Source organism: Epargyreus clarus, unplaced genomic scaffold (genome assembly GCF_041222505.1).
Source record: "Epargyreus clarus isolate Ecla_fem2 unplaced genomic scaffold, WU_Ecla_fem_2.2 ptg000008l, whole genome shotgun sequence".
Classification (NCBI taxonomy): Eukaryota; Metazoa; Arthropoda; class Insecta; order Lepidoptera; family Hesperiidae; genus Epargyreus; species Epargyreus clarus.
The window spans coordinates 14,940,128-14,953,965 of NW_027332216.1; the positions used below are offsets into that span (position 1 = coordinate 14,940,128).

The 13,838-nt window shown below is 38.3% G+C and overlaps 1 protein-coding gene across 2 annotated transcripts in view; it reads right to left on the minus strand.

Moving 5' to 3' along the window:
• zip (myosin heavy chain 10) overlaps positions 1–13,838 on the minus strand; it is a 74,225-nt gene that overhangs the window by 12,404 nt on the left and 47,983 nt on the right. Inside the window, exons 3-16 of one of the 2 annotated variants that reach the window (XM_073076189.1) lie at positions 12,944–13,065; positions 9,762–9,785; positions 8,621–8,713; positions 8,104–8,533; positions 6,671–8,010; positions 5,866–6,036; positions 5,180–5,347; positions 4,680–4,826; positions 4,149–4,277; positions 3,696–3,816; positions 3,095–3,328; positions 2,319–2,489; positions 1,045–1,207; positions 221–359 (exon numbers count right to left, since the gene is read on the minus strand). In XM_073076189.1, coding sequence (XP_072932290.1) covers positions 221–359; positions 1,045–1,207; positions 2,319–2,489; positions 3,095–3,328; positions 3,696–3,816; positions 4,149–4,277; positions 4,680–4,826; positions 5,180–5,347; positions 5,866–6,036; positions 6,671–8,010; positions 8,104–8,533; positions 8,621–8,713; positions 9,762–9,785; positions 12,944–13,065 — 3,452 coding nt within the window. The remainder of the gene's footprint in view (positions 1–220; positions 360–1,044; positions 1,208–2,318; positions 2,490–3,094; positions 3,329–3,695; positions 3,817–4,148; positions 4,278–4,679; positions 4,827–5,179; positions 5,348–5,865; positions 6,037–6,670; positions 8,011–8,103; positions 8,534–8,620; positions 8,714–9,761; positions 9,786–12,943; positions 13,066–13,838) is intronic. The other variant, XM_073076190.1, reaches the window with a different exon arrangement.

Genomic DNA, 13,838 nt, shown 5'->3' on the forward strand with positions numbered 1-13,838 from the left:
ATTGAATTTTATGTATAATATTCTCGTGTCACAATGTTAGTTACCGTACTCCTCCGAAACTGCTTTACCGATTTTCACCAAATTATATATGCATATTCAGTAGGTCTGAGAATCGGCTGCTATCTATTTTTCATACCCCTAAGTGATAAGGGTTGTTCAGCTAACATTTTTTATATGGCAATACGTTTGCCGGGTCAGCAAGATATTAATAAATCGTTACCTGTGCCTCAGCGTGCTGCGCGGAGGCGGTGGCGGCGAGCTTGCTGGCGGCGGAGGCCTTCAGCTCGGCCGCCTCCAGCTGCTGCAGCGCCTGCTCCGCCTCGCTCTGCAGCCGCACCACCTTGTCCGACACCTCCGACCTGCACAAGGACATTTAAGTATGTTATAGCTATATCATAGTTTTTTTTATAATATAGGAGTAGCAGACGAGCATGCAGTCCATCTGATGAGTGTCTATTACCGCCCATGGATATCTGTAATCAACCCCAGATAGGAGTTATTAATTTAAATTCGAATCATACAAGTTACACTTCTACAACTCAGCTGCACTGTACTATGTAAAGGGCGTTGCTTGTTCGTAATGTTACGTGTACGCGGGGGCGACGCCTATAACTAGGGCATTGACCACACGTTCCGTGTTAGGTCGACTCAAGTCGGTACTAGAGTACTTACATAAACTCGCATACTCGACTACTACTACTACTAATACTACTAAGTGATACTCGAATACCAGTCATACTCGAATATTGACGGTACTCGTACACTGACTCCAGTTTCATGTACCTTATATAGGCAAACGAGTGAATACAGCAGCAATTGTGCAAGTAACAACTTGTTTAATTTTGTTTAGTTTAGGCCCCATTTTTTTGGTATTCGTGCTATTGGACTGTGTGTTACAAAGTACTCGAGTACTTCGTATCTAACTCGAGTAGGTACATTGCGAATACTCTGGACTCAAGTACTGACTCGATTCTTTTTTATACGAGTACTAAAGTACTCGAATACCAAAAATGTCCGACTCTGCACATGAATAGGTGCACGTACCTGGCGCGCTCGACTTCCTGCAGCTTGGCGGCGAGCTCCTGCAGCTGCGCCTCGGCCTGCTTGCGGCGCCGCTCGCCCTCCGCGCGCGCCGCGCTCGCGCTCTTCAGCTCCGTCGCCAGGTCCGCGTTCTCCGCCTCCAGCGCCTGCTTCGCCTTCTCCAGCGCTGCGGGGGAAAACAATTCATTCACTTACACAATTCCAAAAAAATGTTTGTAACGGAACATCTCCACAGTGTGTGAAGATTTCAGGACATAATAAGCATATTTATCGCAATAAGTCAAATACAAAAAAAACTAGTAACGATTTGCAGTAGTATCGATCTAATACCACATGAAATCAACAAAACTGCCGAAATTCGACCCTAGAACCCTTTACACGACAAACTGTTTTACCAACCACTACATAACACTAGTCCCTACAACTAACATCTGCAATGCGCCGTGACGTCATGCTTGAAGTCCGGCGAGTGCGGGCTCCTGCACATGTGCTGCCAGTAGTCGCGCGCGGAGTTGAACGCGCTACCCTCCTCGAGAGGCAACGAGAGATTCTCCACCTCGTAGCTGTCGTCCTTCGACATGTAGCCAAACTTTACGTTCTTCTGCCTACGCTCCTTCACGTTAGCCATTGCGCACTCGACATCACGTTATATACGTAAACATACAAATAAAATTACATCCGAAATTTTCATGTAAATCGTGTACGCAAAAAAATTGTTTCAGTTTGTGACAATGTCGACAATGTTGACAATGTCGTCGTCATTTGAAATGTTTGTTTATTAAATTTGGAATATATTGTTTTCAACCAGTATTGATTAGGGATAATGTAGTTTTGTTGTTTGTTTCAAATTCGTGAATTTATAATTTTTGGAAGACAGGTCGTTTGTTGAGACGTACGCACAAACAGTGTAATTATGTGATATAGTTTATTTATAAAAAAGTCAAAGAATATATATCATATACCAAAAGACATCTTTGTCTGCCTGTTTTTCCCGGCTGATCTCAGAAACGGCTAGATCCATTTTGACGGGACTTTCACTGAAGCTTAGTTGATGTTATGAGAAGTAACTTAGGCTACTTTTGTTTCAGAAAAAAATTAAGCTACACCCAAAATAATTAAAGTCTTAAAATCTCCACAGTAAATACACTTAAAAACGCCGGTGAAACCGCACACATCTGTTTATAAAAAATACAATAAAATGTGCGCTTGTCAATGTACGTATGTGTAGAATTTACGAAGTCCGATACAAACATAACAAAAAAAAGCTGTCCACATACCAGCCTTGGTCTTCTTGATCTGTTCGTGTTGTTCGTTGAGCAGCTGCAGCTCCTGCGAGTGCTTGTGCCGCTGCTCCTGCAGCGCGGCCTCGTGGCCCGCCGCCTCCTCCTCCAGGCTGCGCTTCAGCACCGCCACCTCCTGCTCGCGCTTCGAACGCAGCTCCTGTTGAGCTGCAAGGCGACACACGGTTATGTACATATTTTTAATGCAAACAAAAATTAAAAAATATAAATGTAAAACGAGTTAAAATTGTTTAATGCAAACAAAATTAAAAATATATATATAAATAAAAAATGCATTTTACATCTCTGTCACATTCCAGTATTTTTAGCATAACATAAGGACAATATTAGTAATTAGTTGCAACTACATCTAATATTTCTAAACCAAGATACAAAACATGTCTGGCATGTCTAGACTCAAAATCGTAATCGTAACAATGCATATAATGCTGTTATTTTGATGCAAATAAAATAAAAACCACTTATAAATGTTATAAGATTGGTCAAAATTGTAGCGTACCATGTCCGCTCGGGCCGACTTTGAACACTTTGAACGGTCTGATCAATTTAAAACTTTCAAAAATTATCAAGAACCTATGTATTGTCATAATACATGATTAATAATTTTGCCCTGTTCTCCTCATCAGAACCGTCAGGATTAATGATTTTCCTTATGCGATTTTAGCGTGGTTTTTAGTTTTTAAACAATAATTATGTCTTTATTCAGAGCGAACTAGCAGTTTGGCGCGGAATATACCCTATATCATACTCACCAGCGGTGGTATCGAGAGAGTCGAGCAGCTCGCTCTTGAGCGCCTCGAGCTCCTCGTTGAGGTCCCTGCGCAGCTTCTCGGCCTTGGTGCGCGCGGCGCGCTCGGCGTCGAGGTCCTCGTGCGCCTCGCCCAGCGCCGCCTCCGCCTCGCGCGCCGCCTTCTGCGCCGCCGCCCGCAGCGCGCCCTCCTCGTCCGCGCGCGCCACCGCCGACGCCAGCTCCTCCTCGCGCTTCGCTGGTAACACAGACGATTGGATTTTATTATAAAAGCGTTTATTAACATAAACATGTATGTGTATGGTTAGAAATCACTGCCAATCATAAAGCCCGCTATTGTGAAGCAGGCTTAATAATAGTTACGCAACAACAAGGTCTTTTCTTATATTGCTAGCCGAATATTTGCATTTCATCATCAGTACTCAAGTAGCAAATTTTATGTCAAAAATGTATGATCGCATTTTGTCAAAGCCAAAAGTTTATAAATACCAATACAAATAAATTACATAAAAAGTGAAATTCATAATTCATTATTTAAAAATTCCTATATCAAGTCATCAAACATTTTATTTACTTCAATATAACAAATTAACTGTACAACTTACTGAGTACAATCTGAAGCTCCTCGAGTTGAGCTCTCCTTTCCGAGAGTTGTTCCTTGACGTCTTGCAGTTCAGTCTCCACCTTCCTCTTTGCTCTGTCCACTTCTTGACGAAGTTGATGGTCCTGTGAAATACGCGAAACATTTAATTACCTCATACTTAATATCTATTTATAACAAAATGACAGTACGATTTTATTACTTTTTTTTTAATATTCTTAAATCCCGCTTTATAGCGGTAGGAGCATAGATAGAGCTTATATTTTCCGATATAAAGACTTTATGTTACCATATTTACTTGCAAATGAATCAACGAGTACAGCAAAAAAATTATGATTATGGTAAGCTTTAACCACAATTCCAACTTCATTCCTACAAGTATCGGAGTAAGCACTTATAAAAAACGAGCAGCAGTTTTACACAAAAAATCAATTAAAAATGTGAAAATGTCACATACCTTGAGCAGTTTCTCCTCGAGCTCCGCGATGGCGGACTCCTGCTTGGCCTTCAGCTTGCTGAGGTGCTTCGCCTTCTCCTCCTCCTCCGCCAGCGCTTGCGACAGGTCGTTCGCCCTCTCTTCCAAGATCTGATACATACAAACATGGTATAATTAAATAATGTTTACCGCTTTCAAGCTTTCTTTATTCATAGCCCCACAAAAAGATTTACGCACACAAAAGCGAATAAAACACAAACAACAGACCCATAAAGTATGTAAATTCATCAGGTCAGCAATAAAATACATAATACTTTTTCTGCTAAACTGGTACATTGACTGCTTTACCATTCTAATCATCAAACTTTACATTATTACATCCATTGGTGTGTCTGTTTATGACTTACTAATACAATACAGTTATAGACCATTTGTTATTTAATAATAGTTATTTCTACTAGCTCTGTTTTAACAAAAATGTTGCCTTTTCTTTCTTCTTCTGATTCAGATTTACCATACTTACAATTATGGCAAATTAGGAACTATGCGTACCTTCTTCTCCTTGACAAGTTTTTGATTGGTGTCCTCGCTGAGGGCGAGGTCCTCCTCGAGCTTCTTGATCTTGGAGTCACATTGCACGCGCTCTAATTGCAGTTTCTGACGAGCGGCTTCCTCTTCTTCCAGTTGCTCTTCCAAATCCTGAAGGATCAAATAAAATACGTTGTATATAATGTTTAGACACAACACTTTCAAATTTTGATTAATTATCAACGTCAATGACACAGAGGTAATTTATCCCCTGAGAGTTACAAAAACTCGGGTAGCGCTCCGAATATCATTAGCTGTATCGCTTCCCCTCAGGACTAATTTGGAACGCCTCAAAAAATAGATACTTTACTGAGGGGGGATTCCCTTTATCGCACCCATCTAACCAGAACACAGCAGCATCTAATACTGCTGTTACTAGACAGAAATAGGCGTGGCAGAGGTGCCATCAGATTCAAACCATAAGGCGTTCAACCACTTTCATTTAAACATAATCATCTCGTCACCTGTATGTTGAGCTGCAGCCGCTTCTTCTCCTGCTGCAGCGCGCCGCAGCGCTCCTCCTCCTCCTCGATGCGGCCCTCCAGGTCGTGCAGCAGCTCCTCCAGCTCCTGCTTGCGCGCCGCCGCCCGCGCGCGGCTCTCCTCCGCCTCCGCGCACAGCTCCAGCTCCGCCTGGGGAGTTATACATGAATAGTGAACTTGCGTGATCAAATAACAAAGCTACTACAAAGTGTTTCCTTTTTTAACAACGGGCTGAAAACATAATATTTTATCTTAGTTGTCTCATTTCTCAACTAATTGGTATGCTACAAGATTTTCGAAAGCTCGTTTCGAAAATTGTTCCAAAACAGAAATGATCAAGAAATATGTTAATTGTTATGACAACCCATAATTCATCCCACTTGCTGAAAAAATAATAATAGTATATGTACTACTTTTTCCAGCAGGTGGTTCCAAGATGTGAAAAATATTGGCAGTGGACTCTTTTTTATATATTCTAAAATTAATATTTGTTTTATAAATCATATCATCGATATTATAATTATAATTGTAATAATACAAATATAAGTTTGTTGCCATACAATTTTAGACAACCGAACAACTTCTATACATACTACAGTTTAGCCGAATATTCATCTAAATTACACAACAAACATTTGCCCACCCCTCGAAACAAAATCTCAACTGACCTGCAATTGCTCGGCGAGCTGAGTCTTCTCGGCGCTGGCCTGTTGATACTTCGCCTCGTACTCCTGGCAGCGCTTCAGCTGCATGTCGAGCCGGTCGCGTATCTGCCGCAGCTCGTCCTCCTTCTGCGTCAGCTTCTCCTCCTGCTTCGTCACCTCCAGAAGTGGTTTCACCTGGAACGATTCGGTTTATGTGTTTTATGTTCTGAAATTCTAAAAGTTGAGGAATAGTTTGGAACACACTATGCTTTGTTAAGCAACATATACATAATGTTCCTAAGAACTTTAAAAAAATAATCGCGACACTATTTAAGTCAACGAAAACTGGGAGGATATCATAAGCATATTTGATCTAGTGACGGAAATTTACCCCAAATAAAAGCATAAAGCTAGAAAAAATAAAAATAATTTCATAACATCAAAACTAAAGTGAAAGCGCTATTATGACAGAATTATGTAGGCTATATGCAAAAATGTAGAAAACAAAAACTTAGCCCTGAAAAATATAGAAAACAAAAACTTAGCCCTGATTTACCATATTTGAATTGCGCATAGATATAAAACTCAGCAAACAATGGTCTTCGACACAAATGGCATTGCGACATTTTCACGTGTGTGAATATAATCTATTACTTAACACTCACATGTTATTTACATAATAATTTCTGCATTACGAAGGGCTAAGTTATTTTCAAAACATTGACTATGTTTGCATAAGCTTGAGGCAAAACTATATTTATTATTATTAGGTTGAGTGGGAAATATTCGTAGTAAAAGAACGCAAGATAAAAAAATATGGACAACTCACCTTGATATACAACCTCCACCATTGCCAATTTCTCAGCTTCAAGTAAGCAGCACAGTTCCTTTGAATTATTCTTATGGCATTCAACTGCTGCAGTCTCTTCTGGTAGTTCCTTCTCGCCAGATATCCACGGCAGAACGCCTGGAAGTTAACGATCAGGTCCGTAATCTTGTAATCTCGCTCCTCCTCCAAGTGGGCCAGCACACCGGCCCTGAAGAAGATCTTGGACTGACCAACGCGATACAAGTTATGATCGAGCTCCAGGGCGTCAATCATTTGTTCGCAGGCCTTCTTTCCATCCATGAAACCTTTGGGAATAATATTCGGCGTGAGCAATTCATATCGCTGCCTGAACTCCTGGAATGGTATCCTATTCGGGAAGCCCTGTCTGCAAATTCTGATGCCCTCGAGTACACCATTGCAGCGAAGCTGATCGAGCACTAGGGGCGCTTCGATCTTGCCAGCCTTCTTTTCGTGATTGGGTATAATGCACCTCACGAAGTTAGGGTTCGTGTTTCTGAGCGTCGCCATGAGTTTCGTCAGCTGTTCCTTGTACAGTTGGGAGACAGTCCGGAACATTCCCTTTCTCGTCCTAGCACCGAATTGCGTGTCAGTCATGGCTTGTTGCGCCATGCCGACGATTTCAGCATCCTTCCAGATGTGACAGACAAATGGATCCTGCGATGACTGAAGGAGAGAGACGACGTTCTCGTTCAGCGGATCCATGTTCTTCATTAACCATTGTGCAGCCGAATAATCGACCTTGCCAGCGTAATGTATGATGGCGAAATCGGCAATACCTCTGAAATCTGTCTTCATAAATTTAGGATGAACCGAATGGGCCGATACGAGTTTCTCCACGAACGTTTTGTCCGTTGCTTTCGGGAACCAACACTCCTCGTCCAGAAGAGCCATGATACCCATCGGCTTGTCGATAAGATCAATCGTTGGCTGTAAGTCCAAGCCAAAGTCGATGAATTTCCATTCGATTCCTTCTCTCTGGTACTCCTCCTGTTCTAATATGAACATAGTGTGATTGAAGAGTTGTTGCAGCTTCTCGTTTGTGTAGTTAATACAGAGCTGCTCGAAGGAGTTTAGGTCGAAGATTTCAAAACCAGCCATGTCGAGGATCCCAATGAATGAAGCACCTTGTCGCTTAGTTCTATCCAACGATCTGTTGATTCTATTCACAAGCCACCTGAAAAGCCGCTCATAGCAGGCTTTGCCAATGGCCTCCACGGAAAACTCGACTTGCTCCTTGGTCTGTGCTTTCGTTACGAAATCACGGCCTACTTTGATTCTAGGTTTCAGGAATGCTTTCGTCATTTCCGTTACCGAAAGGCCTGAAAAGAAACATTAATCGTTAAGAACTTTTTTCAATCAAATAATCAGAAAATTTGAAATTTACCGAGTAAAAAATAATAAAGATTATTTACCGAGTAAATGCGCGATTTTTTGCGCGACTGTATTGTCGGGCAACGTGGCCTGGTCCGAGTTCCTCTCTTGCTTGAACTGCATAGATCCAAACAGTAGGGTTGCTGATACTATTCTGAATATCGAGTTGAAGTCTTCGATGTTCATGCCCATGATGTTCATTGATTTGATCGTCGCTTGGAACTCCGCAGCGTCATCAATGCCTGGTACAGGTAACGCGGCATTCGATAAGAACGGATAGCTCTTAGGATCTTCTAGAATGTACTCGGCCTTTTGCTGAGTCGTTGCACCAGCCAAGATCTGGTAGAAGATGTGGAATGTTCTTTCATCTTTCGCTTGTCGTATCGCTCTGGATTTCTCAAGTAAGTACGTTTCGATGTTCGCACCAGCTATGAAACCGGACGCGTCGAAGTTTATTCTGATGAATTTACCCTACAAATGAAATTAAAAAATAATTACAAATGACATACTAAAACAGAACATGTTATTTTAATTTTATTTCATTTCATATATACTTACGAATCGTGATGAGTTGTCGTTCTTGACAGTTTTGGCGTTACCAAACGCTTCCAAGATTGGATTCGCTTGAAGTAGTTGTTGCTCCAACTCTCCCTATAACACAGATCTCATTAAAAACCTTCTTTGATACTAGTAAAATCCCAAGCAAGACTTTACCGATGAACGATGGAACGTGAACATTTTATTGCACTTAACGACTAAGTATTCACAAAAGCTTTTCAATGGATACAAGCCATAGTTACCTCAAACGTAGGTCCATTACTCTACGGTAGGTGGCAGCATGAAATGAATTAGAATGGTTATGAGAAGGTTAGAGTTAGTATATAAATGTAACATCACCTTTCTTTATATATTACCATGGAATTTATCAGGTATATAAATATTATGCAAGTGATTTTTAAAAACCTCATGAGCAATTCTTAAAATTATTTAAAGTAATGAAAGAGATGCAAAAGTAGATATTATTTTTCTTATTTCATCAAAACGTCAAAGAGAAACTTTTTTGTAGTGCCGATTTTATTAAATTTCGCATCACAAAGGAAATACGGAAACAGTTAAATACTGTCAAAATGTTGACACAGGGAATATGTGGTTAAGTGGTTTTATGTCGCTTAACTCGGGTTATTTCAGTGATATATTTAAACATAATAATTTAGAACGAATCATATTAATCCCAACACAATTGAAAAACGAAATGACGTTGGTTAGTAACACATGCTTGGAGGAAATAAATGAGGATGGCTATTTTGCCTGTGTAATCAGGCTTGACTCAGTATAATACATTATTCAAGTAACGTTATAGTTAAGTTAAACTTTAACTATTGTCTTGGTCCTTTAAAATTTTAAATTATTCAATTACCATTTATTATTATAATTTACTGGATTATGATATATTAAAATCATCTCCTTGAATTAATTAAATACAAAAGAGTTGACTTTGAAATCATCAAAATTGACTTTACATTGTAGTAAATCTTTCCAAATATTTCAAGGAACATAAATGAAGTTCATTAAGTTATAATAACAAAACATTCGTAGGACACAACATTAATACACACACAAAGCAAAACATTAATAGTATTGTTGGCGGATTAGTAGCACACAATGATGACTGGTTAGTTCTTAATTCCTCTAGACTTACTATGATCAACTGCGGCGAGGGTCCCTGGGCGGCGAAGGCGGGTCCGAAGGGAGAGGGAATAAAAAAAGATATATATATATTACACGTGAATCAGAACTTAGAGGGTGGTAGAGAAAGGTAGGTCTAGTAGTACTGTATCTCACAAACTAGACATAACACAGTGTTTTATTTTGAACCTATTCAAAAGTAGTATTTTAGAAAATAACATTCATTTGCCCAATGCGTTGTTTAAATCAAAATATTTGCCTAGAATCCATACTAATAAATTACATGTAGTACAAACATTTCACTGTAAATATTTGTTTATGTATATTTGATATGTAAATGTATTCACAAGCAAATTTTACTTTAAAACATGTTGTAACTGCACAACTAATATCAAATTAATATTTGTGAATTTGATGCAACGATTTTTATGACCCACTGTTTAACTAAGGACCCCATAACTGGGGGCCCTGGACCGTGCTCAACCACTTGCGTCACTATGGATTAGTGGATTCGGTTTTGTAGTGTTACTATGTGTCTGAGAGTGAGATATAGTACCAAGTTAAACGCCTCAGACTTGCGTATGGACAATTCCACCGTTTAGCGTGCGGGTGCATATAATTGTAACTATTATTTATATGTATAGCTTAAAATTAAAGTAATATACACAATAATACTAGCCGATTTATACATCACTTATTAACTCAATGTAAGTATATTTACTATGTAAGTATATTTACTATTTATGTATGTAAGTATATTTACTAGCTGAACCTAGCAGACGTTCTGTCTGTTTATTTCTTTACTTGGCATTAAATCCTCTTTGAAATCAAGTTACCAATTTTCAGAGTTTAAACCTCAAACAATATATCTATAAAAATGTCTATACGTTAAGTTAGAACCTGCGGTAAATATGTCACAAATGACTGAATTACATATATTTGCATACTTCTGTTTTCTGTGCCTAATTAAATATTTATAGTCATATGTTGCATTTTCATTCGTGTTCAGAAACTTCCAGCATTTACTTTGGTCGTTAAATGTACATAAGGAGATAAAATGAACGCCATATATCAGACGCGAACTATTGAAGTTCAGCAGACTGTGGACCATTTCCTAGAGTGCACGTATGAACCATTTTTATGGTTCAAAATTAAAATTATAATTTAACGTGTCAATTAAAATGTAGTAAGTGGAGATGTCATATAACATATATATAAACAAGATCTATGTTTTTCCATATTTCTTATCATTCAAGACGTTTGTATGATATAATAAGAAACGAGCTATGCTATGCTATGCTACGAGCAATGATGTCCTATGGCTCAGCTGTCATGTAAACAGTAATGGATTGAAAATTAAATTAAATTAAAGTAAAGTTAGACAGAATTTCTAAATATCAGAGTAAGTACATAATATACAGTAAAAAAAGTATTCACATATCGAGCCACCTAAAATTCTAGCTCAACATATAACACTCTACGTATATATAAACATATACGCGTAGTCCGTACGTGTGTCAAAGTGCGCGTTGTGCGTACGTGCAATACGTGCGTCGTTCGATACCCCCACTCACTTCGGCTGCGTTGAAGCGCACTCCCTTGTGTAATGGCGTTAAACAAAGAAGAAAAGTTAAAGAATACGCGTTAAGATATTGAATCTCACTCTCTTCTGGCGTTAAACAATGACATAGCTTGAAGAAACTGGCGATAAAGATACAAGAACTGCCTGCTTCTAACAACTAAAGTAAAATTATGAACAACACGCAAATATCTTAAAAATAATGCATTAATAATTTAATTTATGTATGGTACTGTTAATATAAATTGAAATGAACATAGCACTATCTACTATTGTAGAAAGTAGCTCAATGTACGCGATAAATGTTTATCTATTCAAGCAAATTAGAAACATAAGTACGTATATTCTAGCTTAGTTTGTCAAATGCCAGTTTTGACCACATATAAAGTAGAATACGATGTTTAAACTGAATTACTTATATACACAATGCTCGTGAAAACGTTGGCAACAAGTAACTAATTTGAGACAATGATTCAACATAGTGGCCCATTATGCTGGGTTCTATTGACGGTCATGCAAGCATATTATTAATTATTTCGATTGATGACTATTTGCCAAAATGTACAATTTTATTCGCATCCATTATACCTCCAATGCCTGTAATTTTAGAATACGATGTTTAAACTGAATTACTTATATACACAATGCTCGTGAAAACGTTGGCAACAAGTAACTAATTTGAGACAATGATTCAACATAGTGGCCCATTATGCTGGGTTCTATTGACGGTCATGCAAGCATATTATTAATTATTTCGATTGATGACTATTTGCCAAAATGTACAATTTTATTCGCATCCATTATACCTCCAATGCCTGTAATTTTAGAATACGATGTTTAAACTGAATTACTTATATACACAATGCTCGTGAAAACGTTGGCAACAAGTAACTAATTTGAGACAATGATTCAACATAGTGGCCCATTATGCTGGGTTCTATTGACGGTCATGCAAGCATATTATTAATTATTTCGATTGATGACTATTTGCCAAAATGTACAATTTTATTCGCATCCATTATACCTCCAATGCCTGTAATTTCCGCTATTAGTGTACAAGGTTTCAAGGAGTAAATATTTAGCGGGGGAGCGTAATTTGGAATAATAAAGGGATCAAGGGTTATTTAACAACTAGCCTTATCACAAACGTAGAACCTTACCCGCACGCGATAGTCGAACCAGAAGCCGAGCACGCGCTTCACAACAAAACTTATTGTTTATACGCATATTAACAAAGAATTACTGCTATAAACAAACATAATAAAGAAGGAAGTGTAAAAACATTTAAATTATCTTCATACTATCCTATTATATTTCACTACAACTGCAATAAATTTAAAGTTTAAATTGCTTAATTCACGAATATAGTCCTAAAAACCTTATTACTTTCAGCCTATACGAACTACGAACATAAACAAAAATAACAATCTACACTACCAAATAGATGTGAAATAAAATTTCTATTACTTTACCAATTTACATATATAATGAGTTTATTTCTTGAATATTGTTCAGGGTAACCAGACTAATGTCCGATACATTCAAGAATTTCTTTTTTATATTTCTAACAATAATAATGGCTTCTATATATTGTAGAAAAAGTGTTAAAGTCTTACCGCTCCGCTTCCCTTGGGCTTTGAAGCAGCGACATACGCCAGGTATTGGATCACCTTCTTCGTGTTCTCCGTCTTACCGGCGCCGGACTCGCCCGTGCACAGGATCGACTGGTCCTCGCGATCTGAAACAGACATTCGAAGGTTTTAAACACACAAATCTTTACAGGGGTCGCAAATGCTAAAGGGGTATTTGTGAGCTTTATACACATTGGCCCTTAAAGTCTAAATATTTGAAAGTTTCGAAACGTAAGTTTTGTACTCAGAGAGATAGAGATTGATGGAGATGAAGTTTTTAAACACTTTGCAGTCTTATAGAGATATAAGGCTATAAACACATTAGTCCTCAGTCTAAAATATGCCTATGTTTGTATAATGCTATGCGGTGTACCATGTTCTAAAAACTATTAAAGTCAATTCCATGGAAACTAACCATACACGCAATGCAATTTAATTAAAACCGCGCCTTCATATTTCATTAGAACTTGCTACGACTCTCGTAATTAATTATTAAACAATTTTAACTAATTAAGCCTTTTTTAAAAGTGACCCAATTTTTATAATTCGATTCGCTACTTATGTACATAGGTATCATGTCAGTCTAACATTTGAGAGTAGGTATACCCACCGAGGTCAGTTTACATCACGGCACCCGACAGGCGCAAATTGCGATAGTTATCGGCAAACACCCATATACGGGGGGCATGGTGTCCGTCGATGAATAGCGAATTAGCGCGTTTGCAGGGCTATCAACTGTACCAATAAACTTTAAGTTTCCACTAGTTTATTTAAAACACAACTCTATACTTAATTTGGTATAGGACTAATTTTAGGCATTAGTATCTACATTAAAATTTTCTTCGTCTTTAGTTAAACCAGAATATTAGCTTCAAAAGCA